Source organism: Mchenga conophoros, linkage group LG20, assembly GCF_057382185.1.
Source record: "Mchenga conophoros isolate Kocher_MC1m ecotype Shallow Benthic linkage group LG20, M_conophoros_male_GT1.1, whole genome shotgun sequence".
In the NCBI taxonomy this organism is placed as follows: Eukaryota; Metazoa; Chordata; class Actinopteri; order Cichliformes; family Cichlidae; genus Mchenga; species Mchenga conophoros.
In genome coordinates this window covers 9,840,114-9,867,995 of record NC_140545.1, presented here as the reverse complement: position 1 = coordinate 9,867,995, position 27,882 = coordinate 9,840,114, and the positions used below count along the sequence as shown (strand labels likewise).

Genomic DNA, 27,882 nt, shown 5'->3' with positions numbered 1-27,882 from the left:
TGAATAATAACCCATGGCTAATGTGGCTGTCGCATAATAGTTAAATGGCTTAAGGTAAAGTTGTGTGTCAACTGGAGGAGGCAAAGATGGTACTGTCTGTATTGAGACTGTTGCAAATGAGTATCTAATCCGGTAGTAGTTTTTGTATCGATTAGTAGCTGAGTGTTGATTATTTGGACAACTGTAATAGAAACATGATAGAGACTTTATGATTATATGATCAAAAGATGTCTAATGCTGCTTCTGACTGTTGACAGACCCGTTCAAACTTTCCCACCCATCATTACTTCTCCACAAAAGTCCTCCGTATGGGTTTAAATTGGCCAAGGACAGCAGAGATGAAAGCTGCCCATAATGAGGTTCCTCCCTTAGGATTCAATGTGTAGCTTTGTCCCAGGGGCTCCTGAAGGTTGTCTCTAGAATCAGTCTGCTATGGGGCTCAAGCCCGAACAGCCAGCTTGTCTGTCACCTTGCCATGCAGTTAATGTTGTCTAGAGGTGAAGTTTACTTAGGGACAAAATCTATTTTTGGACATCATAAAATATGAAAAAAATGTACGCACATGTGATATAAGTGAAGCTTTCTGCAACGTAGTCATCATGCCTCATCTGAAAATATTGCACCGTGATCCACACTTTTAATTTGCGCCCTTGTTCATAACTTCTTCATTTAACTTCACCCAAGTTTGTCACCGTGGCTTTTTCCGCAGTGTTCACAAATGTGAAACAATAAGGCTCTTCATTTTTTGTTGTCATGAAAAGACTGCCATGACACCTCGCCTTATAGGCGATCACTGTTCATTCTGACAACAAATGATAAAGAAAAGCTGCCTTGTATTAAACTGTCTGCTCCAGCTCCTCTCCTCTCTGACTAGAAGTAGGTTTTTGAGTTCACCGGGCATTGAGCGGCTGCACTAGGAAGTAACCTGCTAACTTCTCCACAAAGCTAGCATAACTTGATTCCTCACGTAATTTTTTTCCACATGCGTTATCGGCATCAACAGTCAGTGAAAACATTAACATATTCTCACGGACATTTTACAGAAAGCAAGTAAAATAAGGTAAATTATATAACTAAAATGCAATAACATTTAAGTCTTGAAAAGACAATAAAGCATGTAAAAAGACAGACATAGTAATTCACTGTTCTGTATAAGAGGGCAAGGTAAGTAAAAGTTAATATCACTAGATATCATATTGTAAGCAGTACTCAACCTCAACAAAGCTAAAATACAACGTCAAACTTCAGTGATTCGATTTTATAATCCAGCCGCAAACTACGGAGACACCTGCGAGTCAAAGTGCACAGTGGTGCATATTAAGGCAGGACCCAGCGGGAGTTCACAGTGCCCAAAGCAGCAGAGAGGAGCGAAGGAATCTACGACTGAAAATAACAGCATGTACACACCGAAGCAGACCTGTTATATGTGAAGCTCACTTGTGCATTCCCATTATTGTTACACTAAACCTTCTTAGATGTTTCTCTGCACGACCAGATTTCCCTTTTGGGAATCAGATGACTTTGTGTTTTGGAGGAGATAATGCTGAAAATGATGATGATGATCAGTTAAACGAGGACTGACCTTGTGTGTTGTCGTTATCATCACTGGGTTGATGTGAATCTGCAGCTTCGCCCTCCCTGCTTGTTACAGTTGAGAGTGAAAAGAGCAACTCCAGAATCTTTCCCATGTTCTGCAACGTTTACCCTGCGTCTGACCTTTATGTTGTTATTGAAGAATCACTTTGCGAGGCTAATTATTATCATAGTGTAATTGGGTGTGTTTTCCAGAACTTGGAGTTAAGCTTTGCTAAGTGTGTAAATAGGGGATAATTACTGCTGTGCATCTTGACAAAAGAGCTAAAACTTGGTAGGATGGGAGACAGAGAAAATTTGATTTGTATTTTTTTAACATTTAGTGCTAAATCTAAAACGCTGCCTCTCATTTACTCTCTCTTTGCAGTCCGTCTGCTTTGAAGCCAGGCAGCTGTGTGGGGCATCGGGTGTGGATCCTGCTAGCCATGACTCACCTTACCTTGGACTTTTCTGTGTGCAGCCCTCTCAGTCAAGGTCTGGGGATCAAACTCACGCCTAAACCGGTGCCTCGCTCACGGCCTCGCTTGCAGCCCCTCTGGGATAAGCCTAACATGCTTCACTGGAGAACAGTGAGCCCGTTAGCCCACCGGCTCCTCAGCCCTGTTCCTCCGCCCCAAGACAGCAGGGCAGGAATAGTGCCAAAAGTTAAAGGTCAAAAGCATTGGAAGCCAGCACACAAAGGACAAGCAGCGTGCAAGAATTGCCGGCTGAGATACTCTCAAAAAGAGACGGGCGATCCTTTGGCTGTATTAGCAAAAGCTCCAGTTGCTTTATCAAGCGGGAGGTTGTTAATTAGAACCAGGAGGCAGCTCAAATGGGACAGCTATGACAAGTCTCAGGAGGGCCGGACTACAACAGTGGCTGGATTTATTGACTGGGGACCCACGGGGACTGATAGCATAGATGATGGCAAAATGGAGCCAAACTTAACGTCCACCAGGGCTGCAACTACTACAGTGGCCACAACCACTAGCACTACAACCAGGCTCTCCCAAAGGACGTTCACTGTGGTGACCACAACAGAGTCCAAGAGCACCACCAAGTCCTCTATGAGCAACACGGAGTCTGTCAAACCACCAAAGCTAGACCCACCAGGGGACACACCAGGTAAGAGATATAAGATATATATAGATATAGATATGTTTTTTTTCTCTCAGTAACTGTTAAACAGACAAACATAGAGTGATGTGAAGGTAATTCTTCAAGTCAGCAGTGTCCAAACATGCTACTTAGATTTTCCTTTGCAGGTTGTCTTTTTAATAAAACATTTCTCAGGGGAACCTTAAGCGGATAAAGGTAACACATTTGTTAAATCAGCTCTGAAAACATTATAAATAAATTATGAATTGGCTTTTCTCTGCAGAGCTTTATTTTGTGATATGACAAGTTTTCCACAGTTGTGTTTACAGGTATATATACACACGTAAAACAGGTTCTATAGGAATGAAACGTATGTTAATGACATTTCCTAACAAATTCATAATCTGTTTAAGCCCCAATGGATCTATGGATAATTGGCCACTCTCTGACAAACTGAAAATCAAATGAATCTGAAATATACAGCTTTGCTTTTACACTGAAAAGGGGTTAAATGTGTGACCATCACACATTTACCACCCTTACTGGTCTAGCCAGTAACGGTCCTGGCTAGACCCCCCATGCTTAAAACAAAGCCCTGGAATGGCGCGGCTATGTCTGCAGCCTGTCCGCAGCTCGGACGCAAGAATTTCACTACATGTTGTACCCTGTTTAATTGTCTATGTGATAAATAAAGGTTGTTGTTTGTTTGATTATAAGCCTCTATAATCACCTTTTCACTGTACATCTGATGATCTGCTTTCATGACTATAATATTGCAGCTTAGAGATATAGGCGCTGATACTGACAGACTATGCCCTCGACTATATTGTAGCCCTCAGGTCTGAAATACCGGTGGTGGGCATTTTATGGGCAAGGATTTTTATGGGCAGTTCTTCTGTAATGTGGAAACACAATCTTCTCCTGCCGGGCTTATTAGATTTAGTATGTCATTATGTCTATGAGGAACATGTTTTTTTTTTATTAAAATGACCTATGTAAGTTATGTTTTAACAACTTAGGAACAATAACTGTGGTAAATTAAGTTTTCCCATTTAGTGCAGTAGCAAAAATGTCATAAAAGTATGCAAAGATAAGGAAGGACTTACTCAGTTTCAATGATAAATGTTAGAGGAATCAAGAAAAGTTCATCCTGCAGTGGGAGTATTCAGATAATGAACACTTTGAACTATTTGCTGTTACTCAGTGCTGTTCAAGCCCTATACTGGAACAACGATGCCTCCCAAAACAGCCTTGAGTGTTAGTGGCATACATATAAGTTGCACTGTGATTGAACTGTATATATGTCACGGCTGGCGGAGTGAGCCGTGTGGTGTGGAGGAAAGGGAGGACCCAAAATGCAGCAGTGACTGATGATACGAGTGATGTTTATTTACAAAGTGACAATGGCAGAAACAGGCAGTGAGGCATGACAAAACAACTGAAGAAACCTAAACTGGGAGAACTAAATGACAAACCTGAGACCATACAAAAGGGGTGCGGGGCAGAGAGACGCAGAGACAGGAACACCATAGAACGCAGACGAGCCGACAATGAACACAGACCGACACCCACTAAATATACACACACAAGGTAATCAGGTAATCACACACAGGAGGGAAGAACAGCTGAACCTAATACACATGAGGACCGGAGGACACAAGCTGAACACAATGACAACAGACACAGACCTTCAAAATAGAATAGGAAATCCAGAACATGAGCCTTCAAAGTAAAGCAGGAACACACAGACTGATTTACAACACAACACGGGGACATGAACAGAGCACCAAGGACAGACACAGGTAGGGCTGAATACACACACCAAACTACAGGTTCAACCCTAAACCAATACAAAATCAGAATAAACACAAAGCACAAAAATGAACTTCAAGGAAACACAAAACGCTGGGCCAAAATGACCCAGGACCATGACAATATAGCTCATGCAAAATGAAATGGCAGGACATAATTATCTTGTCAGTGTTGTTGTGATCTCTTCATTTTCTCTTGATTGGGAGGTAAGTGTGAGACCACCTGTGATGATGGCTTGTATCCTGGAGGAAATCAGTCACCACAGCTAACTGAGAGCTGATAAGAAAGGAGAGTTGAGACTTTTTCTCCCTCCAACTGGTTGAATATTATTGTATCAATAAGCACATTGTGTCTGATCAGAGCAGATGAAGAGAATCATGTTTCAGAGCAAAGAGTGGGTGTGTAATCGCAGCAGAAATTTTCCCTCTGCCTTCACAACACGTTAACCCTCTGCCTCATATTAGCCCCAAGGCAAGATGTAATTACCACACGAGCAGTGCAGCATTGGATTGCTGCTGAATTGAAAGCATTGCAGATGGAGAGGCGCTTCACTGTATGCCTGTCTCTTACTCTCATATCTCTGAATTGTCTTAGTGGATGCATACAAAATTTCTTAGTCATGATTGATGAAACTTGCAGTGGGATAACCTCTCACTTGCAAACTTAAACTGATTCTGTTAAAGTGGGAAAGGTGTTAATAAAATTTATTTTAATTTATCTAGGTTTCTCCTTCTCTCTTACCACTATCCCTCACAGGAAATCCTTTCATAGAAGGTTAAGATCTATCCGGTTGTTCAGTGATGACGCGACGAATCCTACTTCCGGGTCTAAAGTAGTCTGCGTTTAATATGGCTTTTGTGTTGTTAACATGTTTAATGTTATGTATTTTCTTCTATTTGATCTCAAAAAGCTCCTAAAACAGTCAGCGACCACTGTTGACCTCCCTCGGCTTTTATTACCGCTAATCATTTATTTAAGCTCAGTTTTTAAAACCTTACGATGTAACTACAGCCCAGCCCATGCAGCAGTATATGAATGACTAACCTCGTATTGTGGATGGATTATCTCAGTTGTTCTCCTGGCTGAAGTTTGGTCCTTTTACAGCATCCTGCCATGCGATTACATTTGTTCCTGACCACCGAGAACACTCATGGTAACTTTTATCGAGTGGAAAAAAAAGTTAGCTTGTTTATATTATGCTAACATAGCTGTGTCGCTAGCGGTCACGTAGCACATCATTATATACCAGCTAGCCCAACTTCAGTAACCCTACAAACGTCACTGCTGTTTAGTTTTCTGTCTTCATTTATGCTGGAAGTGATAGCAGAGCTGTACGTTTTAATTTGTTTCCAAAACCCCGCAGTCAGGACATGCTATATTGTATTTAGATAGAAGCTAGCGAGCTAACTCCCTGCTAACTTCTAACTCCGTTAAATGTCATAAATTCCGTTTTCATGGATGCCTGGATGTTAAACTCAATTGTTACACCTGGTAGAGGAGAAGGCTGATCATTTTATTAAAGATGAAATACTTTAGACAGTTTTTCAACTCTCAGTAATGCCATAGTGATCGTTTGATATATGGACCTGCAGCGGAGTTTAGACCCAGACACGGCTAGTGACGTCAGACTGAACAACCGGATGACTGCACTTCCGGATGTCTACTGTGTCTAACCTGCCCGCTGCATGCAATGTTAACTTTAACAGGCAGATGAGTTGACATCATCTGACAGCAATGCTAACAACGGCATCTAATCTGTCAGTGCTTAAGACATAAGGCTGCTTTGTCACAAAATAACTGCTGAAAGTAGGGCTGTTCGATATATCGGATGACGATATAAAAACGTCTATCGTTTCATTTTACGCTATCGTTTGTTTCGTGGTGTCGCAAAATAAACTGTTTACAGCAATATTTTTTCATCGTTTTGATGGTCACTGTAGTGGCTATATTAATTTCTTAAAGTTCTCTCTTTCTCTTATATTTTATATAACCACACTACGGACGGACAAGAGCCTGTTTTTATGCGTTGTGGTTAGCAACAACGACGGTAACAGCATCGCGTGTCCGCTTCTTTATGTTCCACGTAAACCTTTCACAATAAAGCTCAAGATCCTGTTGAGACTTTTCAAAATAAACTGAATCACGTGAAAGAGCAGATTATCTACGGATGAGAATTAAAAAAGAGCCGCCAGGTGCTAAAAAATAAACCTTAGACTCAAACGTTAGAACAGGCTTTTCCCCGCAGCACGCCGTGTAATAAATACAAAGAAAACGGCGGCCTTTACAACTTATGTCTAAAAATGTATGGTTCATGCATAGGTTAAAACACTAGACTCCAGCTAAATGACGCGCAGCTGGAAACACTTTCCGCAAGACGAGCTGCCCGAGATTCACAGAATTTACAGAAAATCTTACATTTTTGTGATTTATATCGTTATCGGACGATAGAATTCTTATATCGGGATATGAGATTTTGGTCATATTGCACAGCCCTAGATGAAAGTTATTTTTCGTACAAGACCAACCTAAATGTCAGTGCTTAAACAGAGCTGTGTCGAAGTCCATTTAAGGTTAGTAGGGAGTAGGAGAGAAGCTGGTGCACATGCATGCAATGTAGATGCATTGCTCTGAAAAATGCATAACCAGTGCAAAAGACTGTGCATGCATCATGCATGCATGCAGAGAGTTCAAGCGCATTTGGCACCCAGCTGGTATCTGCTGAATGTACTTTTCGCTCCGTGGTTGTGCCTTGCCATCCTCGAAGCTTTCACTCACTCTGCTAAGTTAACTGTGGCAGTTATTTCAGGTGAATGATACAATATTTTCATGTACATGGAAGTGCCGCCACATTTCAGTTCACATTCAAAACATGGTCAAGTCATCTGCAGCCAGTATGAGAAGAACCTAAGAGACTATTAGTTTCAATGTTATGAGGATTTAAACAACTTATGCTGTTTACTAACCAAGTTATTCTAAACTAAACATTTTTAATTACTGTTGTAATTCTCCTGTGCTTGATTGTTTCCTATATTCACAGTATCAATAAGCATGTATAACCCCAATTCTGAAAAATGTTGGGATGCCGTGTAAAATGGAAAAAAAATTAAGGTTTAAATTGAGAAAATCTGCCCTTTATTTATTGAAGAAAAAATATTAGCTCATTTTGAGTTTGATGGCAGCTCTTCTCAAAAAAAATTGGGAGAGGGCCACATTTTCCACTGTGCAGCACCAAGGGCACTCAAAAGTAACTGCATTCTTAAAGTATCGATGGAGAATGACAGTTAGCTCATAGCATGCATTCTGGATTCCGGGGTTCTGCCATCCATCCATCCCTCCATCTTCATCGATATATATACAATTTAGGGTCACGGACATTCTATAAAAAAATCTAAATTATTAAAAATGCCAGAAGTGTTATTTCAAGTTGGATGATTAATTACAAAAATGGTTTCTGCAATGCTCTGAATGATTGCTAAGAAGCTGCAAAATAGCTGAAAAAGATGTCTAGAAATTATGTATTTAACAGAGCCAGTTATTGACTAATTAAATATTCATTTGTTTGGTACATTCATCCTTGCAGTTACTTTCAGTACCTTCTTCTTCTCTTCATCTATAGTGTTGATGCAGTCTATAGACTTTCTAAGGCAAAAAGGTCCTCGCAGCATGGGCTGGTAGCACGTTTCCTAAAATAATTAGATACATATTCAGATCACAAATGAACTTCCTTATACTAAATCACTTCGTTGCTTTAGCTCAGCAGCTCAGAAAATGTCTATATCTTTGCTGCTTAGGCATTCACTGACTATGAGACCACAGTACAAGCAATAAATGCACATTATGACTCATGAATATTGTATGCTTGCACAAACGCAAGTCGTGAATGTACTTGGTGTCATCCCATATGGCGTGTGTGTAACATGACTGTAATCATTTCAGAGTGTAATCGCTGTCAAACATGAATGCAAAGAGCAGAGAGTGGCAGAGAGTAGAGGAAGCTACTTTCGACTGCTCTCTTATTCACAAGGATTTGCCAGTGATAGAGGAAGTATCCAAAAAGCCTTTTTTTTAAATCAAAAAAGAAAGAAAATAGAAGTAATGTAGATTTTTTCCGACAGTAGTCTGAATGTTACATTCTGTTGCTTGACTGTGCTCCGATAAAATCATTAATACTTCAGGTGATGGTGAATTTCTGAACGCATGTTGCACCTGTATGACCACAAGGATAGAAAAAAATGTAGAAAAGCAAGCTCCACAGCACTTTGAAAACCAGGTTTATTCTGTCATTAGCGGAAATGTCTTCAGATATTAAAAAAAATTCCAACTTAACCCCAGGCTAAATCAAACCTAAGACTGCCATTACCATGGCAACAGGCAGTTACACCTGTGTTGACGATTGGGACTCGAGTCACAAAAGGAGGAAAACAGAGCTCATATTTTGTGCTTTTCTAACATTGATTTTGGTCACACAAAGCGAAAGGAAACTGTCCTGATCCTGACTGCAGAATTCACAGAACTATACTGAAACCTGAAAATAATCCCACCTATGCCACAGGATTGCACTGCGCTGAGCTTTTATGCAGCAGAAAGTTTTCTGTACTGTTTGCACCGTTGACTGTTGCTGTCAATTTTTCCCATATTTTTTTGTCATAATCTTTTCTGGATTTTCTGGAAGTCCTTATTATTCTTGAGAGACTGCAGCTCATTTGGATCCAACTACCATCAAAAGCTTGTTTCTTTCTATATTTATGTCAGTGTCCAGAAATGAACATTTGAGCTGTATTTCCTCACGCCTGCCGTGGGATCCAGTCAGTTACTCTGACATTTCTCCAACCAGTTTGGGTTGGTAGAAAAACCAGCTACGTAGTGACACAGGGAAAGTACACAACAGCTTGCCGCAGCTTGACTGAGTTGCACTTGTTGAATACAGGCTATGTGTCTTAACTCCCACTCGCTGTTGGCGTGGATGCACAGGACAACAAAAGGGATGGTTCTTTCTGGCACTGGTGAAAATCCAAATTGTTTAGACCGAGATAAAGAAGTGAATGTTGCCCTTAATCTGTGTGAAGGAAGTAGCTTTCGCATGCCTTCTGTCTCATTAACAGAGATTGAACTATTCTCATGCATGTCATCTGTCAGGGCATCCGTTTAACACCTGTGAAGTTTTATTGGCTTGCAGCCGTAGGTTTTTATGATTATGTAATTAAATGCTTTCTCACAGTATTATAACCTTTGTGGTTAATCACCAACATGCAATCTGTAGTTTCTTGTATTGAGACAATATGCCAGCATTGTGCATGTTACACATTTTACTTTGTTTGGATTGGAGTTTTTCGGGATACTGTAAGCAAACAGGCTCCTGTTGATCCTGCTCTCTCTGGCCATCATAGAGGAGCTGAGGGTAGGGAGCGGAGGCGGGTGGAGGGGGGGGGGGTGTTATAGCTGTGGAGCCTCCAGATGCTCACTGATTGTTCCTGTTGTTTGCGCTGCTAGCAACTTCAACCCCCCTCTATTCCACGCAGATGGAGCTGTCAGCTCCATTATGGATATGAGATGATTAAAACTCCAGTCAGCAAAGCCACTACTGATAACTTGGGCCTTGTTAGATGATCTGAGGGTTGCAAGGTTAAATGTTGCAGTGTTATGTTGGGCCATCGAACGCCACCACGTGTTCCCGAACGGTCCCGTTGAGCCGTGCGGACCTGTCGGTTGCTTGTAGAGGATGTTTAAAATGCACAGAACAGCATTCAGCGTATGAATTCGAGGTATTTAAACTAAACGAATCCATGTGGTAACAAATCACGTCACGCTATCAAGTTTGTGATGGACGTGTGGGTAAAGTGGATGGAGTTTACATCCACTACGGAGCAAAGTGAGAGCATGTAAAATGTACGTTAAGCATCCCAGCAATCTATTTTTAAAGAAGGCAGCGCGGCGAGCATTGTAATGCAGATTTTTGACCTGTGCACACCCATATAGGCGTACAATGCAGCCTCTTCAACAATGAGAGATACACATAGAGACAGAGAGAAATCACTTCTCCCAACAGTTACCATGGCAATCCAATAAGGTTGCCTTTACTCTCTGTATTGACTCTCAATAAAGTGAGTAAAAATGAATCTCCTTTTCTCAAGCATTAAATCTGGACTTAAATGCTGATGCCCGGCGACAGGCGTGCAGAGTCAAACCCCCCTGTTCCTGATTTACAGAAATCTCAGCCAAGAGGAGCTGAGCGGGCTTCACTGAGCAGATGCTGTTTCACTTTCTGTTTTCTCCAGCTCTTTCTCCGTGGCTTGACACGTCCGCCTCAAGGAAGAAGACTACAGATGTTGACCGAGACACTGTTTTGGCTATGTTAGATTGTTCTGTCAATCAAAAGTGCTTAGGGAGAATTTTTAATATGACTTCTCCAAACTCTTATTTGTTTTATTTTTGGAGGTTTTGTTGGAAAAATAAGAGAGTGAGAGAGAGAGATATTGTATTGCCTGCCAGTTTTAGGTCCAATCGCCTGGTCAGCAGTTCAGCTAAGCTTTTTGTTTGGTTTACAAAAATGCCTCCTGTCACCAGCATGATAGTACACAGATTTTTCAGAAGGTTGTTTGAAACTGCCTCAGTAGCAATGCCATTTTACACCCTCCTGAAAATTGCAGTAATTTTCATTTGTTTGTTGTAGGATGAGCTCTTGTGTGCTCCCTGCTGTTTCTAATACAGAGAAGGACAGAAGAGGAGCGCATGTTTGTGGGGAAAAAAGGCCTTACTGGAGCAATAGACTCTAGCTACTTTTTCTTTTTGGCAATGGATTGTTGCATTTGCCATTGAGCTTGACTTATGCAGCAATGCTTTTGACATTGAGAGAAAAGATCTGTAGACTAATTGTTTCCGATCTTTAGCTTTCTTCCTCTCCCCCTCTCGCTCTCTTTCTTCCTCTCCCTGCTCCTCATTCAGCTCTCTTGTCCGCTTCTTCAGTGAGCATTTTAGATTGCTCGGTGACTCTGTGGAAATCAGCCCTAGACTGACACTTTGACACCAGCATTAATTGGCAGTTTCTAGCTATCAGTAGGCAAACCTTTGATGGAAGCCCTCTCCTAACCTGTTTTGCTCAGTCTTGGAGGGTTTATATAGGCATGTATTGGGTATGCCAGAACAAACACACATTGCTCTCTGTGGAAATGAGGTTGCTCAACCTCTATAAGCTAAAAGTCTGGTTTACAAATGAGGACCCTTTCCTACATTTTTCAGGTGCTTTTAAGCAAATACTGCGTGGGCTTTGGTGCCATTACCTCTAAATCACTTTGCAAATAATGCCTAAACCCACTACATGTAGACGATGCAGTATACACACACACACTCACATTAACACAATAACTCATACATATGCACAGTGATTAAATATTGATTTTCTTTGTAGCACCATCACCATTGAGTTGTTGCATCATTCTAATTTACGAATGAAACAGCAGACAGACAGATCTTGCATCTCAACTACTGTTTAGAAAGGCTAAAGTAGATTCCTTGTGCATGGAGACGATTTGAATGGTGTTTGCACAAGAAGAAATTTTGATATGCCACTGAACAAATAAAACGACTACTGCTAATATTATCAAAATAAATGATGTCCCTGTAGCTTGCAGTCAGCATTTGCCTGGGTTGAGCCAATCCCAGGCCAGCTGTTTCATGTCAACATGCTGTTTTCTTGCTACACTTTCAGGTCTGACTCAACTGCCACTATTCAAAAGCTAAAAATAAATCTAATCTCATTTAATAACCCGTTAGCTATAAGGGAAAATAACAATTTGTGTGCATAACATTTTAAGCCAAAGTGATATTTCAAGACACTGACGGCTGAGGAGTTTTACCCATATAAATCATACTGGATTTTTAGAGAGAACTGCTGTGACTGTATTTTCCTTCATAAAAACAGCCATAACCATCACTCCACAACTCAAGAAATTGGTGACTTATAAATATAAATTAGTAAATCTTCTGATTAGAGATGTGATTCTTCAGATTAATGCAGCAACAGTGTAAAAAGTGGATGTTTTTCCACTTGGAGGCAGCAGAGTAAACACAACACCAAATTTTTTATACAATTGTAATGGCACACATGTCAATAAAATGTTTTTGCTTGACACTTTGAGCAGACTGAAAGTCCCATATTCACTGGTATTAGTTTTGTGTCCACTAAGAAATGTGCTGAGAGAAATGCCTGGCTGTTTAGCTGCTGACTGTGCCTGATGTTTGGTGCAAAACAGGTAGGAAAAGCTAACTACGGCATCCAGAATTAGAGAAGATAAACTATGTACATAAAGAGAAAGGTTGATGGTTTAAAACTAGAAGAGAACCTGGACTTCACAATCCCCTATCAGTTATCTTGCACTTTTAAAGAAGGCAATCTAGAGCTGCACCGACATAGGCGAAGTTTTCTTTCTCCAATGCTCCACCACTCTGTAAAGGTGGGGCTGTTATTTTTGGTGTACATATATCTGTAAAAATGTTACTGTATTTTTGTTCTTTTGACCTTTTTGCTTTGATGAGACAGATATTTGTCTTCGACGCATTAACGTCACATTAATTGACTCCCCAGAGTTTTTGTGTCTAAGCTGTCGCTCTTTTATTAAAAATAGGTGGCAAGGGGAAATTTAATTTAATTGTACTTCTTTTTGTTGACATGTTCATCAAACTGTCATAGCAATGAAGGTGAAAAATCTCATTTATTCCTTGCTGGGAGCATTGATGGGAGCTCCACAGAGGTTACAGGCCAGCAGTCCCTTCCCTTTTGTATCACTTCATGTCCCTATTTCCTCTTCCTTCCTCCCTCTGCCTGTGTGACTCTCTGCTGCTCTTTGTTTGACAGTGATTTGACCAAACAAAATCTAACTGGGTATCTCTAAAGCAAGGTGACTGCCAAAGGTGATTTTTCAAGCTGACTGCCAGGACACAATGAGTTTTAGATAGAGAGGCCAAATTTCCCTCCCTCCAACTGGCAGTCGTGGATTAAAATAGAACTAGCCTCTGCACTCAGATTTGTCACCCGTGTCATTATCTGCTCCATTATTCCCACAGCCTTAAATGTACTGCCCTGAAAATTAAGATGCAATAGACTTAATGTTGTGTTTGTGTTGCTGGACCTCACATTCTTGGGTACAGTTGTTTCATTAAAGGACAGTGTGCTTGTTTTGGCTCCGAATGGCAGCTGGAAGTAACTTTGATTTAACCCTCTCAGGCTCAAATTAAGTTTTTGTTGCTAATGCACAAAAGAATACCTGCAGTGGTACTTCTGAGTAAAAAAAACTCATAAAATATGTATGTGGGGTAATCAGGTTGTTAGCTTTTACTTGTTACAAATCTGCAATGCCTGCCTTGAGAGGGTTAAATACCATTAAAAAATAGCAATAAATGGTAAATGGCCTGCATTTGTATAGCGCTTTTCTAGTCCCTAAGGACCCAAAAGCACTTCACACTACATTCAGTCATTCACACACTGGCGATGGCAAGCTACATTGTAGCCACAGCTGCCCTGGGGCGCACTGACAGAGGCGAGGCTGCCGGACACTGGCGCCACCGGGCCCTCTGACCACCACCAGTAGGCAAACATGGGGTTAGTATCTTGCCCAAGGATATTTGGCATGCTGCCAGGAGGCAGCCTGGGATCGAACCACTGACCTTCAGGTTAGTGGCTGACCTGCTCTGCCACCTGAGCTACAGCCACAATAAGATGTAAAGCTGCATCAGTAAGCCCTGCACAGCATGTGAATGTTTGCCTAGCGTAGCCAATCACATTCCCCTCATACAAAATTATAGAATTCTGAACATGTTTACAGACATCAATCATCATATTTGTCAGTTAATGGCAGTTTGTAATTTACTAATTGAAGTTCCACTTGTTTCCTGAGCTGAGGAGTGTCCATAGGAGGCTGGAAAGGAACACAGCCTAATTCTGTCCCATAATGGGATTTAATCAGTAATGGCTTTACAAATCAAATTAGTGCAGCTTTTGATTTTAAAATCTACTGACTGGAAAGTCCCCCTCTTTCAGTCTGACATCGATATAAAATGAAGCAATCCTCAGTGGACAACTCAACTATCGATCAAGGTCAGGTTGGAGCTGTATTGTGCCTGAATTTGGACAGATGTTAATTTACAGCTGAACACTTTCAACTTAACAGCTTCAGCATAAGCCTGGCACAGGCAGAGAGGGGGGTTAGAGGATACAGAGGGGATATGAGGCAAATGCAAATGACTTGCCAGATAAGTTAATGTGCCTTTGCCATGGCAAGGGACCCTGATTGCACTGGGAAGGTAAGGCTTCCCTGAGCCAGCCGGAGATATCATTAATCCAAGGTTGACCTGGTATGTCTTTTGCATGGTCCTGCCCATCTAAGTTTATTGTCTAAGAAGAGGCTGTTTAGACAGTTGGAAGGCAGAGGAGACGTTGTGTGCTTTCTAAAATGACCGAGCAGCACTTCCTTTTGAGCGTTTCCCGAAGACAAATTGGCTTGGATCAGCAGCCAGGCAGCTGGCTGATGGAGAGGTGAGATGTATAAGGCCCACGTGGGCATTTTCATCATGACGGCTTTTCTTTCCCTTTTTTCTCTTTTTTTGGCTTCCTGCTGCAGTGTGTCATTGTGTCCTAGTCTCTCTCATGCTGTATCACTCACCCACACAGATACACACTAACCTTACAGTACAATGCAATAGGCTTGCACTAATCCTTACTTTAGACATGTCCTGGGCAGTTTTGTTTGGATTACTCTCCTCTGGCACCAGTGAGAGATCAGCACACATGAGTCTGAAGTCTTTAAGTAATAAAAGCGCTTTTATACTTTAGTCATACAGAACATACAAATGTGGGCTTCATATATATGTGGAAGCTGATTAAGATGTCCTGCATAAACAAAAGGCTGAATACTTGTATGGCTTGGCACTGTCCAGAAAGCTTAGCAAACAATCGTAGTGATTGTGTGAATTTACAATGATATGGTTGCCACCAGGTTGACTTGTGATTATACAGAGATTTGCGGGTTTTATAATCCTCCTTAGATCAAATAATAATAAGCAGTGATTCATACAAAAGTGTTCTGTTCTAAATTGACCACTAAAGACTCAGTCCATATGAGTTATCATTTTGTCAGCTAGCAACCACTCTTTCCTTCTGATAGCCCTATAATTGGGGTTTAATTTTTTCCAATAATGATTTTCTAAGAGCAGGGAGACACGTCCAAATAGATCTTACTCAGCCCAGAGTATCATGAATATTAACAGTGAGTGGATAGGAATGTGACCTCAGAAGTCCTTGCAGTGACTGAGTCAGTGTTTACTGTGGTTCAAATTTTGACTTTATCAGTAAAGAAGTGAAGTACCACAGAAATGCAGGAGTATATATAACCTCAGTCACCGTATGCTACCTGCCCAGCACCAGACAGCTAACAAACACAGTTAGCAGCTAGTTGGAGAAATAGTGGTATATGTGACACCAAACTTTAATTTAAGGTTTCCAAAAACACCTTAAATGTGGAAAAATGTTTCAGTTTACACAACAAACCAAACATTCAAGTGAATGCAATCTTTCCTAGGCGGGCCATGACTAGTTTGCCACCTTAACGTGGTAGTACTTTTCTGCGAATTATATATGGTCATGTCTTGTTGCCCCAAATCAATTAATGATTCACATAATGTGCGTGTGTGTCTTTGTATGTATGTGTGTAAGTGGCCTTGGTTGTTAGCTGTGCAATGGCATGCCTCCCTTTAGAGCGTTCAGACTGCAGATCATCTTTCGATCTGTTTTTTTTTTTCATGCATAAAAATATACATCTATAACATATCAACTTGTTTGCTCTCATTTAATATTTAAATAAAAGCCTTGGGGCAGTATCTACAAAGACAGCATTATGGAAAAACATGTCAGTTCTTTTTTGTAGAGCTACTGATTGTGAGTTTGGTGACATAATATAAAGTTCCGATCTGCAGATTAGAAAACTCACTTACCCATTCGAGTGGACTGTACTGTAATAGAATAATTTCTAATTCTCAAACTCAGTCAGTGTCACCAGTACACTTTGCAGCTTGTTATCCTCTACATTTTAAGAGGACGGCCTCGAAACTTTGTCAAGTGCAGCAAGTTTGTGCAGTTCAAAAAACAAAACAGAAGTGAAGTGCTTGGCCGTGTGCTGTGAACAACAGGGGAATCCATTTCCTATACAAATGATTGTAATTCTCTGCTCTCCTGCACATTTCTGCCCTTTTTACAGGTTTGGCAGTTCACCAGATAATCACAATCACTGTGTCTCTCATTATGGTTATCGCGGCCTTGATTACAACACTCGTCCTTAAAAACTGGTAGGAAAGATTCCTTTACTTTTTGCTTCACGACACGTCAGACGCGCACCCCCGTTCCTTTTCAGAAACCCTAATAGATGAACGAAGGTACAAGGTATGATTTTATGTTTGTTTCTTGTCTTTGGTGCGTGTTTTTGTAGCTGTGCGCAGTCTGGAAATGGTCGCCACAATAGCCATCAGCGAAAGATCCACCAGCAAGAAGAAAGCTGCCAAAACCTGACAGACTTCACCCCAGCTCGGGTGCCCAGCAAGGTGGACATATTCACTGCCTACAACGACAGCCTGCAGTGCTCGCACGAGTGCGTTCGGACTGCCGTACCCATCTACACTGATGAGATGATCCAGCAGACGCCTGTCTACAAGACTGCTTATAACGGAAACAGGTACTGACTGTATGACAGGTGGATGCACGCTTCCCAGTCATTCAGCACTTGGAAATCCACAGTGTGAATGTTATTAGCATGTGGCTTATATTTTATGAAGCTCCGTGCTGAGCAGCAAGGCTTGATCGGTTTAAAATAGGTTAAAAAACGTTCCAGTAACTCGTACTCAGGATTAAGAAGCATTAAGCAGAAACAGATGAGAATAAGAGCATTGAAATGTCGACCACGAATCCTCACATTCGTCTCCAAGCTCGTGTTTTTACCCCGCAGCCACAGTCAGCTTCAGTCGGTATTTTGCTCGAGCAAATCTACACATAAATTGGCGGACTGCTTCCCATCACCTCATCCATCTGCCGCATGCCTCAGCATGTTCAGGCTGCACACACACAAAAAATAACATGTTCTACTGATTTCTATTGGTGTAATGAGTCAGCTGATAGATGTCTTTACTGTGTCGTTTTGTGTCTGGCTCTTCATGGGAGTATTAAACGTTGGCACAAAGGTGTATGCTTTGAACTTCAATACCTGCAAGTTATGTAATATCAGTAAATACACTTTACATGCCCAAGTTTACTGAACATGTAAAGTGTTATATATACAGAGAAACATTAGGCGAGAGATGTGTCTTTGGTGAGTCGTTGGTGCGTTTGCATTCCGCTTTGCGATTTAACCGGACAGGTAGGTTTCACATCGAAATCGCACACACTTTGCATTGCCACGCCGACAATAAGTTGGTGGAGTATTCACAGTGTTTGCTGTCTGAGTGGATAACATAGTCATCTAAGCCGCAGGGCCAGCAAAGATGGTCACACTTACTCAGTGAATCCAAACCCTGTAACAGATTCATTATGTTGGCAAGGATGGCGGGATAATTCATCTGCTGTAAATAGTCTGCTTTTAAATTACACAGGGATGGTTAGGTTTTTATAGCTTGTTTTTCACAGGTTAACCAACAGCACTGCTGAAAAATCTAGGATTTTTTTTATTTTTGCAGAGCAGCCGTCCGAGGCTGACATAGACCTTCACCCAGTGCAGGTCTCTGTCACCCCACTTGTGTACGTGACAGTGGTACCGTGTTGATTTTGGCACTTAAGGCTACCAAGAGACATAATTAGGCCTTGTAGCGTGTGCAGCATAAAAAAGAAGAAGTCTTATGAGAAAAAGACACTGCTCACCAATGATAATTTTAGAATCAATTATAGGAGGTTTACTATCAACTAATATGTTGTGATGGTATCTAATATAAAAATGTAACCAGTCTGATTACATCATTTATATTCACAAGTTAACTTCTTGCAGTGTGACTCTGACTTCTTGCGTTTTGCCTAACAGGCCCTCACCAACTGAAAGACAACTGATTCCTGTGGCCTTTGTGTCAGAGAAGTGGTTTGAGATCTCATGTTGACGAGCTGAAGGCCTTGTTCATGTTCTGTGGGTGGAAGAGACTTCCTGAATTCACGCTTTGGTGGGTACCGCAGCACTTTATCCCCTTGTAAATAATCATCTGAGCCTTCGATCCCCATGGTGATGCTGCCCCACTTTGGGAATAAAAGGGAACTTGGCATATGTTTGTTATTTGTGACATGATTACGCTCCCTTTCCATCTTGTTCCCTTTTGATATAAAAAAAAAAACAGGAGGAATCCGGTTCAATGCAGTAGCCGGGGTCTTTAGCTGAGATAAGAGACTAATTATGTGAATATCAGTACTATGGTCACTGTTAATTATTTCTCCTCTCACATCTGAAACATTTTCATTGATATTTTTGGTGCCGCTTTCATTCTTACACCAAAGGTGCATTGTTTGGCGCATTTCAAGGAGTAAGGGGCACTTTTGCTTGACTTGTGACACATTTTTATGCGTGGCTAAAATATGCCAGAATGGGCCAGCATTTGAAATTCAAAGCGTGAACGTTAAACACATGGTCTAGCCCCACAGTGTTGCTGGAAGGTCAAGAAGCGGTGTAATGTTTGCTATTGACCCAGATTTTTAAGAGGAATAGATTGCCAGCAGGTAACACAGAGAGGCAGGGACAGGGACCCTGGGTTATCTGGACACACATTAGTCTCACTCAGCTTAGCTTTCCACAGCTTGCTCCCTGTGCTGGAGTCATAAAAGACATAAGATCCCTTTTTATCTTTGCAAATCTTGTGTATTTTTTAGGCTTAAGTGTATGCAACAATAGACCTTAACTGTACTGATTTTTAATACAACTCTGCCCTTTCATATCATGTAAAAAAGGCACTGGAGTCACATGTTTTTTGAGACAAACCCATATTCTCCCTATAATAAGTCAGAAGCAGGCTAGCTTTGTGTGTGTGTTTAATTTTGCACTGGCAACATAATGAGAAGTAACTGGGGTTGTGTTCTCTGCATCTCCACAGGATCCAGTTGGAAACAAGAAACACAAAAAAACAGCTTCTTTTGTAAAATAGCGTGATCTTTGGACACTGGTGAAGATATTTATTTTTCTAGAGTTGACAAGCAGCAGCCATAACGCTGCGAAAACCATATTTCCAAGAACCTACGGTCATTTAGATATAGATTATATATAAATATATTTACAGGATGTATGGAACTAGACTGTGGACGTCGCGGATGTCTCAAGGAAAACATTAGCCCTATCACAGAGGAACTCAAGGAGCTTCTTCGGGAGGAAGATGAACTGTATTTCTGAACAATGTGCCAATAATGCCACTATGTGCCACAACCTGGATGGACAGAAGTTTCAACAACGACTGATGGACTAAAAAACAAGCCGACAAAAAAAGAGCGTTATATTAACCCTGTATCAACTGCAGTTACATTTTTTTCTTTTGGTTTTTGGTTTTTAAAGAAATATGAAAGTACAAAAAAATGCTAAATGTATTTGAATATGTTATGAAATAGTTTTAAGAAATGTGTTACAAAAGAGTCTAAAAGATATTTATATGAAGCACTATTCTATTAGCTGGGGAAGAGAGATGATGGAAAACGGTATATGCTTTATTGGACGGTTAATTTAAGAAAAAAAAGAAGAAAAAAAGTTGTTTCTACCGGTCCCATTTTAAAATCAGAATAGTCGTGTCTATTTTTTTACACACAAGAGTCTGCCACAGCCCTAACGGGGGAAGTCAGAAGCGCTTGGAACCACTTTTTAAATACTCCCACCTAAGCTGAGGTAATATCAAAGACAACCATCTGAACACATCTGGTCCAAGCCAGTACAGCGCCCACCTCGACTGCTTATTATGTAAGATTTGCATCTGATTTAGGAAAATGGAAAAATACACAAAAGGCTTCTGTGGCGCAGGCGTGTGTCCTCGTTAGATCCCACAGCGGCACATTCACGAGTGAGTACAGCCACAGACTGCATGGAGCTTGACAGGACATTCATACTGCCTCAGGTCTGTCTAGCTTTCTCGCACACCTCGTATCAGTCTCTTGTCTCAGCAGCTGTCTGGGATAAATCTAACGGTTTAGATTTTGATCCGAGCTCCAAATTAAAGGGTAGAAGAGATTTAATCTGAACCCCCTGTGTTCAAATAAATTGTGGTCATTTGCATAAACAGCAAAGTTGAAAAACGGATAGTAATTGAACATCCCCACCCAACTCCCAACTCTCGACCGGTTTGACAAATTAGTTGTTGAGCCTGAAACTCTTAAATTATAGGCGGAAGTCTATGTAATTCCATCGTCAACCGATTTGTTCAAGGTGGAATTAAACAGAAGAAATGGGAAGCTAAAAATGTGGTGTCCCTCAGGATCAAAATGCATGGTTTGTTTAACTGTGGAATGTAAGCAGGAAGGAATCCCCCATCAAACACAGTAGGTTTTCTCCAGACCCAAATAAACTCTTGAGGACAATGTTTAAATCATTCAGTAGTTAAGCTATCACAGCCAGGATGTTTGGGGTTACTCTCGGATAATTTGTTTTAATTTGTGCCGTAGAAAGCTGAGCAAAAAGGGGAAAAAAAGGACAGAATTAAGAGGAAAAAATTCTATTTTGTACTTTCAAAGGCCTAAAAACACTCCCTCTGTGTTTTGTTGTAGTAAGGGGATTAAGACAAACCAATCTGCTGCTGCCAAATTGGTTTAAACTTCTGGTGAGGAAGGACAGTAAAGCTCTCCTGAGAGCTTCCTAGCACCAATACTTTTTATTATCATCTTCAAGCTCCTGAAACAGATTAGCTTTGTGCTACGAAGCTTTCGAGAAAGTTGTCTGTTAATCTACCTTTTTATTTTGCTGTGGGTTTGTACAAAGCACAACTACAATTCTGCAATTGTAAATGTTTATGGCTATAGACAGCAATATGTACAGATATAAATGATGGGTTTTACTAGGTATAGACGGTCGATCTCCAGTACTTCACTTGCTAGGTTTTCGGACTTGTACTCACTTCCTTAAAGGATTCAAGACAACAGGTTGTCCCAGTGATCAGTATCAGTACGTGGGAGCCATTCAGGAGGTGTCGAGATGGCTTGGGATAAACACTGTGGTGCAAAACTCCTGCTCTGGCCAATTCACAACATGAAACTCATCTCATGAATGACACATACCAGTGCAGCCTCACGATAGGCTGCGTTGCTTCTTTGACATAACATATATTTTTTTGAATGAACAGTGATATCTTACTAGTAAGAGGGTTATGAAACTTGCTGTAAATTATACACGTGTAAATGTATTTTCTATATATTTGCTTCTATTTGTGTACAGGTGTGTTCTATTTTTCAAGACCTCTCCCATTTTTTGGGAAGGTTTCAGCTAGGTCGGGGATAGTGTCTTTGTTTACATGTGTAACTATGGTATTTCTTTCAAAACACAAAAACTAACCTTGTGCCAAGCTTCTTACCTGCACTTTCAAGCAGTTACTTGTATTATATCTTTAGCTAACCAGTATAATACTTCAGTAGACGCTGCAATAGCTCAGAGACTGAAGAGTGATTTCCAGGTGGAAAGTAAAAACAGTACCGAGTGGTTTTAAACGGTGTTGTGATCATATCTTGGGTTCAGCTGTATCCATGGTTGGCTGGGAAACCAATGACTTGCTCTTCTTAACTATCATTTCTGCATCGATTTTAATAGACAGTGTATCATCACATGAATTAAAAAAAACAAAAAACAAAAAAACTGTTAATCCAACAGTAGCTGCCAAGAAACTAACTAAACTTGATTTAGACTGGATTGCAATCATTTGTCACCATCCTCATTTTGTATTTGTATATACATACTGCTACAACTGCCCCAGAAAATGTTATTTACTGTAATGACTCTGAAAATAAACCAATATCAGCATTTATTAAGCATATAAGAAAATCAGGGAAAGACATCTAAAGGAAAACTTTTGAAAGGAGGACCGTTCGTGAAGTACACTGTCTGTATTTTCCTTTTTGATGTGACTGCTAAATAGTCAGGGTTAAAAATACAAAAAGCCAACTTTAGCGTTGATAGGCAACGTTTTCATTTTCAAACTTTTTCAGTAATCCTGTTTTTATTCCAGCTTTGCCCTTCAGCTATAATCCCGGCATGGCTATGGCAGTGTTGGTTTCAGTCAGTATGCTAGGTGTACCTAGCATGCTAACACACTGAACTAGGCCAGTGAATATGACAAACCTTACACCTGCTCAACATTAGCATGTTAGCACTGTCTGTTTATGTGCTGTTTTAGCTGAAATCACAGCTGCTGTGCTTCAGTGCGGCCTCACAGGGCTGCTAGTTTGGTTGCAAATTCTTCTGCTTCTTTAGCTTTGGCCAAAATTTCTGCTGTTTATAATGACAATGTACTAAACAAGTAATTTGCCAAAAACTGGGAGCGCAGTCATTTTGCCTAATCAAGCCAGGTTATCAAATCAATTCAAACTCCAACTGTACAAAGAAAACCTCAATAATCAGACGGCCCCATTGAGCAAGCGCTTGGCAACAGTGGGAAGGGAAAACTCCCTGATAACAGGAAGAAACCTCCAACAGAACCTCAGGGAGAGGCATCCATCTGCCTCTCCCTGAGCCCAATGAGGCTGAGGGGAGGGAGCCAACAACAACAGGACAATGAACCTTCAAAGTGGAAAGTTTGTGAGATCATTTTATAATTTGCCCATTTCTTTCTCTTTTAAATGGCTGCCTGATGTAAACAATTTCCCAGTTACTCTGTTGAATACAGTATATTAATATTATTGAATGCAGTGATGGCCAAATCTATGTAAAAATCCCCCCCCCTAATTTCTAGCTGTGCTAAAGTTGACTGTCGTTTTAAGATTACATGCTACATATAAGAGACCTACACAGAAATTTGAACAACTTCTATTTTAGTCTCACAACTTTAAAACATTTGGCTGATTGACATTTGATGTAAACAGTTTCATCTGTTAACAACACCATATCTGATGATTGTGGAATATCAATGCAACTAGCTAGAATTTGCTGAAAGTGTCAGCTGAGATTATACCGATATTGTGGGAAAGATTCTGGATTCCTTGGAATATACTAAATGCTCTAATTGAACAACAGGAAACTTTAACTTTCTGAAGTTCTTTGTGTTTTAATACTTTGGGGAAAAAGTTTTTGAGCTTTTTTTTTCTTTTCAGGCATTGGGCGTGTTTCGGGCAGATCTATAAAGACTTGAAAAGCTTGATTTTAATGTTAGTATTTCTCTTTGAAATCATGAGGAGCTGCTAAAAGGAATTCTCTTTGCATTCCTGAAGGACATTTAGACAAAGAAAAATGTAACCAGCAGCTGTGATCTATATTTTAAACAGTCGCGGATGTCTGGAGACATCAGCATACAGCACGCTTCCCCCTTTTACCGCTGTCTGAAATCAAACTGATACGTAAGGAAGCGTCTTACTGCTTTCTTGCGTTTTCAGTTTACATTTCAGTATAGCAGATGAGTTTAGTTTATTATAACTAAGAGGCAGGAAAGTAATTCCACTCGGCCCAGTCAGATTTGATTGAAGAAATATTGTGTTGTTGTGTTAGGTGTGGGTGTGGGGGTTACTCGACATGCCTTTTTTTTCACAGCAAATGAATATTTTGCGGTTCTCCTTTCTGTTTCTTCAGCAGCCCATAAAACCTGTGCTCTCCTCGACATAAACAAGCTATCAATCAGCGAGGCTTTTCCTGTCAAGATGAACGATGTGCCACATTTACAGAGACTGTGATTCCTCTTTGCATGTCAGAAACTCAGAGTGGAAGTTATTGACATGTGTTTTGTTTGAATGACATGCTAGCTGAAGGACAAAGTTGTTTTCTTTCCACATATTAATGGAAGCATTCATACCAGAGGAACGGTCAGAGGAATCCGTGTATTGGCTATATTGTGGACTTATTAGCACACTGTGTGATAACAAAAATATCTTGTGGACGCTTTATCAATGAAAACAAAAAGAGACGTTTAATTAGAAGGTGAGAGGACAAACTGAGAGGAAAGGATAAAGTTTATCTTTGCAGAATGATATATATCCATCCTCGGCCGGTGTTTTGGCCTTTTGTGAAATAGTGACAAAATATAGTCCACTCGTGCACGGACACATCTTTTCTCAGTCAGCAGGATTTTCAGGCTAATGCTAGTGGACGTGTTTCTTTTGAAACTGTCCTCTGACAGGCAACTTAGAAAATTGGATATTTCCTAAACATATTAACAAAAAGTGTTTTGATCCAAATCGTGAGTTTTTTTTCTGAACCAAAGAAACCAAAATCAGCAAGTCGACAGAAAAGAAAAAATATATAAAGAAGGTGTAGACAAGTCTTTGGTGAAGGTCTGTTGATGCCTAATGTGTTGCTTTTTCAAAATGAAGCACAAAAAACAACTGTGACACAGCTCTTTTCTGCCTGAGAACTTCAATAAAAGTGATTATATTGTTGTGACTATTTCACAAACTGCCCCGAGACTGTGGAGGTATATCGCTGGATCCATTTATTTCTTTTTTTCACTCCCAGTAAACTGTAGCTCCTCACTCCTCGCTTTTCCGCATCTTTTCAAAAAACTAAAAAAACTAAAAATCACGTACTGTGCGCTTACTGTATTTTAAGCGGAGGGCTGCGACTCTCCTCTCGGGTCATGTTTTTACTTTTTCTATTCACAAGAGCTAAAGCACTGTCACTGTCAGTGATTATCAGTGCAGTCAGACTTGAAAAAGACTTGGAGAAAAAAAAACGACTTTGTTTGCAACATCTCAATTCTCTTATAATCCCTCTGCTAGAATGAGACTAGCAGCGTGACCCAAATCTGCTGTCGTGTCAGCTAATTCATGCAGATGGCCTCTAGCCCTGGATCATGCCTTCGCGAGCTAAGTGCAGGCCTGAAACGAGTGACACAGCGAGGGAATTCGGAATAGCAGGCGAATGGGATAGCCTGCGATTGCATGTTCTGCGAGAGCTGATCAAAGTAGATGGAGCAAAAAAACTAAATATGAAGTACAGTAAAAGTTCAAAGGTCAAGTCAAAGGTCAAGGGGTGAGGAGCTTGTATAGATTCTTTTCTCTCTGGGGCAGGGGGGAGGGAAGGGCTTTTCACACACAGTTCATTGAGGCTGACTTACAATCATGATTCATACCTACCATGAAGGAACCTGACTCAAGTTGTGTTGTCGCCATAAAAATGAAGAGTTTGTACTTTGTGACTCAAACTTTTATATTTGTGTTTAATATATCAATGAGTACCTCTGTTAACTTTTGTATAAGACCTATGACTATAGTATATACAAACACACTCACACACACAAAACACACCTCCACGAAAAGGGACTCTAGTCTGTCTCTGTGACGGCTAAATGTTGTATAACTTTTATTTTGTGTCTTATGAACCACATCTCTTCCTTTTGTAGTTATTGGTAAATGTTACGATTTCCAGGTGACTTTGATTTGGTTACTCTTGTACTACTAAGCTCTGTATTTGCAAGCACTGTAAATGCGATTCTCATTGGACTCGTCCTCTGTACATTTAGTACTCTGATGTTGCTATTAATAAAATGTAAAACAACACGAGCACGTGCTATAGGGAGTTTGTTGGAATGAATCTGGGGGAGGGCAGCGATCTGGGCAAATGGCACGAAATAAAAGATTTTAATATGAATCCAATCGATGCTTCTGTCAAATCCAATGATGTGCAAAATTCTGAGCAGCTAAATTCTCAGCATTTTAATGAATAAACATGAGTTATCATGTCAAATGTGATACATGAGCATTAATAATGCTAACAAATGAGACTAGCACTCACATCCACCAGCATTTACACTATGTGGTATCAAGGGCTCAGGGTTCTTCCAGTAACCACAGTGGTAACAATGACTCATGCGTCGCTTTAAAAGCATAAAGATGACACCGTTGGCGAAATATATTAAACATGGTGAATATAATATGCGGAACTCAAACAGCTCTAATATTCTAGACGGAACATGAAAAGTATCATCAGGGAAAAACAAAAACAAGAAACATCCAGCAAGGCAGCAAAATTCAAGGGTAGTATTTACTTTTAAAAAACTAGAACTGTATTTTGGGGGCTGAAACATAAAAGGGAGGTTAGGGGTCAAATGTGAAATTATATTTGGATGCAGACTATAATGTGAAATCTCCATATACCGGGATCATCATATCAACTCAAATTTAATATGAACAAAGTCCTCTGCAAAAAAAAAAGAGTATATAGACTTTAAAGAACATTTTATGTATTTTTTATTGTTGATTTTCTTTTATTTGGTGTTACATTGTTTTCTCGATCAATAATAGAAACTCCCTCAGCAGTATTGTTAACACCTGCTCCAAAATCACGGGGGTCAGGCAGAGAGGTTTGTGTTCACTATGGGAAAACCAGGTGGCAACGAAGGCAAAAAACATTAATATCCATCCTGAACATGTTTTGTCATCTGAGTTCAGGAAGTTGCACACAGGTTACCTTTTACCCCAGAGTAACACAAACAGAAACTTAAAAGCCTTCATTCCCTCAGCCATTAGATTACTTAACACTGCCACGGCTCATTAAGACTAATTTTTCTGTGATTGTTTATTTTTCGATATTTGTGAGCTTGACCATGAAATATCTATCTTGATCATCCCAGATATGAAGCATCGATTTTTTAATTGATCTATTAGTTTATTTTTTGCTGTTTCCCTTGTAAACTCGTCATTCTCTCCATTTCACAGCCTTTTGGTGGTACGGTGTTACGGTGGTTAGCATTATTGCTTCAAAGCAAGAAGGGCCATTGATTCAAATCCACTGACCTGGTAGGAGTTTACATGTTCTCCATGTGCCTGTGTGGGTTCCTTCTTGATTCTCCAGCTTCCTCCCACTGCCCAGAGACATGCACATTAGGTCCACTGCTGATTCTAAATCGGCTGTGAATGTGAATGGTTCTCTTTCTAGCCTCCAGCCTGACTGTGACCAGCGACCTCGATGAGCAGAAGAGTCTAAATGGATGACCGCATTTGTGATCGGGTACATTATACATGCAGGATTATCTTCATAATATTAAATTAATAAATTGGACTCTATTTTGCGTTAATGACACAGGAAAAAAAATGCAGTATTTATTTATATTAAAGGAAAGTTAATGGAAAATTGAAACTTATGAATATCACACTATGTCACTGTTATAATACTAAGGTCAAGAAGCTCTCTTCATTGGCTCCAGTCAACAATTTCTTGTAAAATGACAAAAATAACTAATAATAACGTCCTTCGTGGCTTGCCTGGATAAAAGCCTCCAGAATGA

General features: G+C 40.4%; 1 protein-coding gene across 1 annotated transcript in view; it reads left to right on the top strand.

The window, feature by feature from the left end:
* ajap1 (adherens junctions associated protein 1) overlaps positions 1–26,158 on the top strand; it is a 54,520-nt gene extending 28,362 nt beyond the window's left edge. Inside the window, exons 3-7 of the mRNA XM_085259572.1 lie at positions 1,961–2,700; positions 16,731–16,818; positions 16,959–17,201; positions 18,534–18,666; positions 19,585–26,158. Coding sequence (XP_085115698.1) covers positions 1,961–2,700; positions 16,731–16,818; positions 16,959–17,201; positions 18,534–18,606 — 1,144 coding nt within the window. The 3' untranslated portion in view covers positions 18,607–18,666; positions 19,585–26,158. The remainder of the gene's footprint in view (positions 1–1,960; positions 2,701–16,730; positions 16,819–16,958; positions 17,202–18,533; positions 18,667–19,584) is intronic.
* Positions 26,159–27,882: the final 1,724 nt, after the last annotated feature.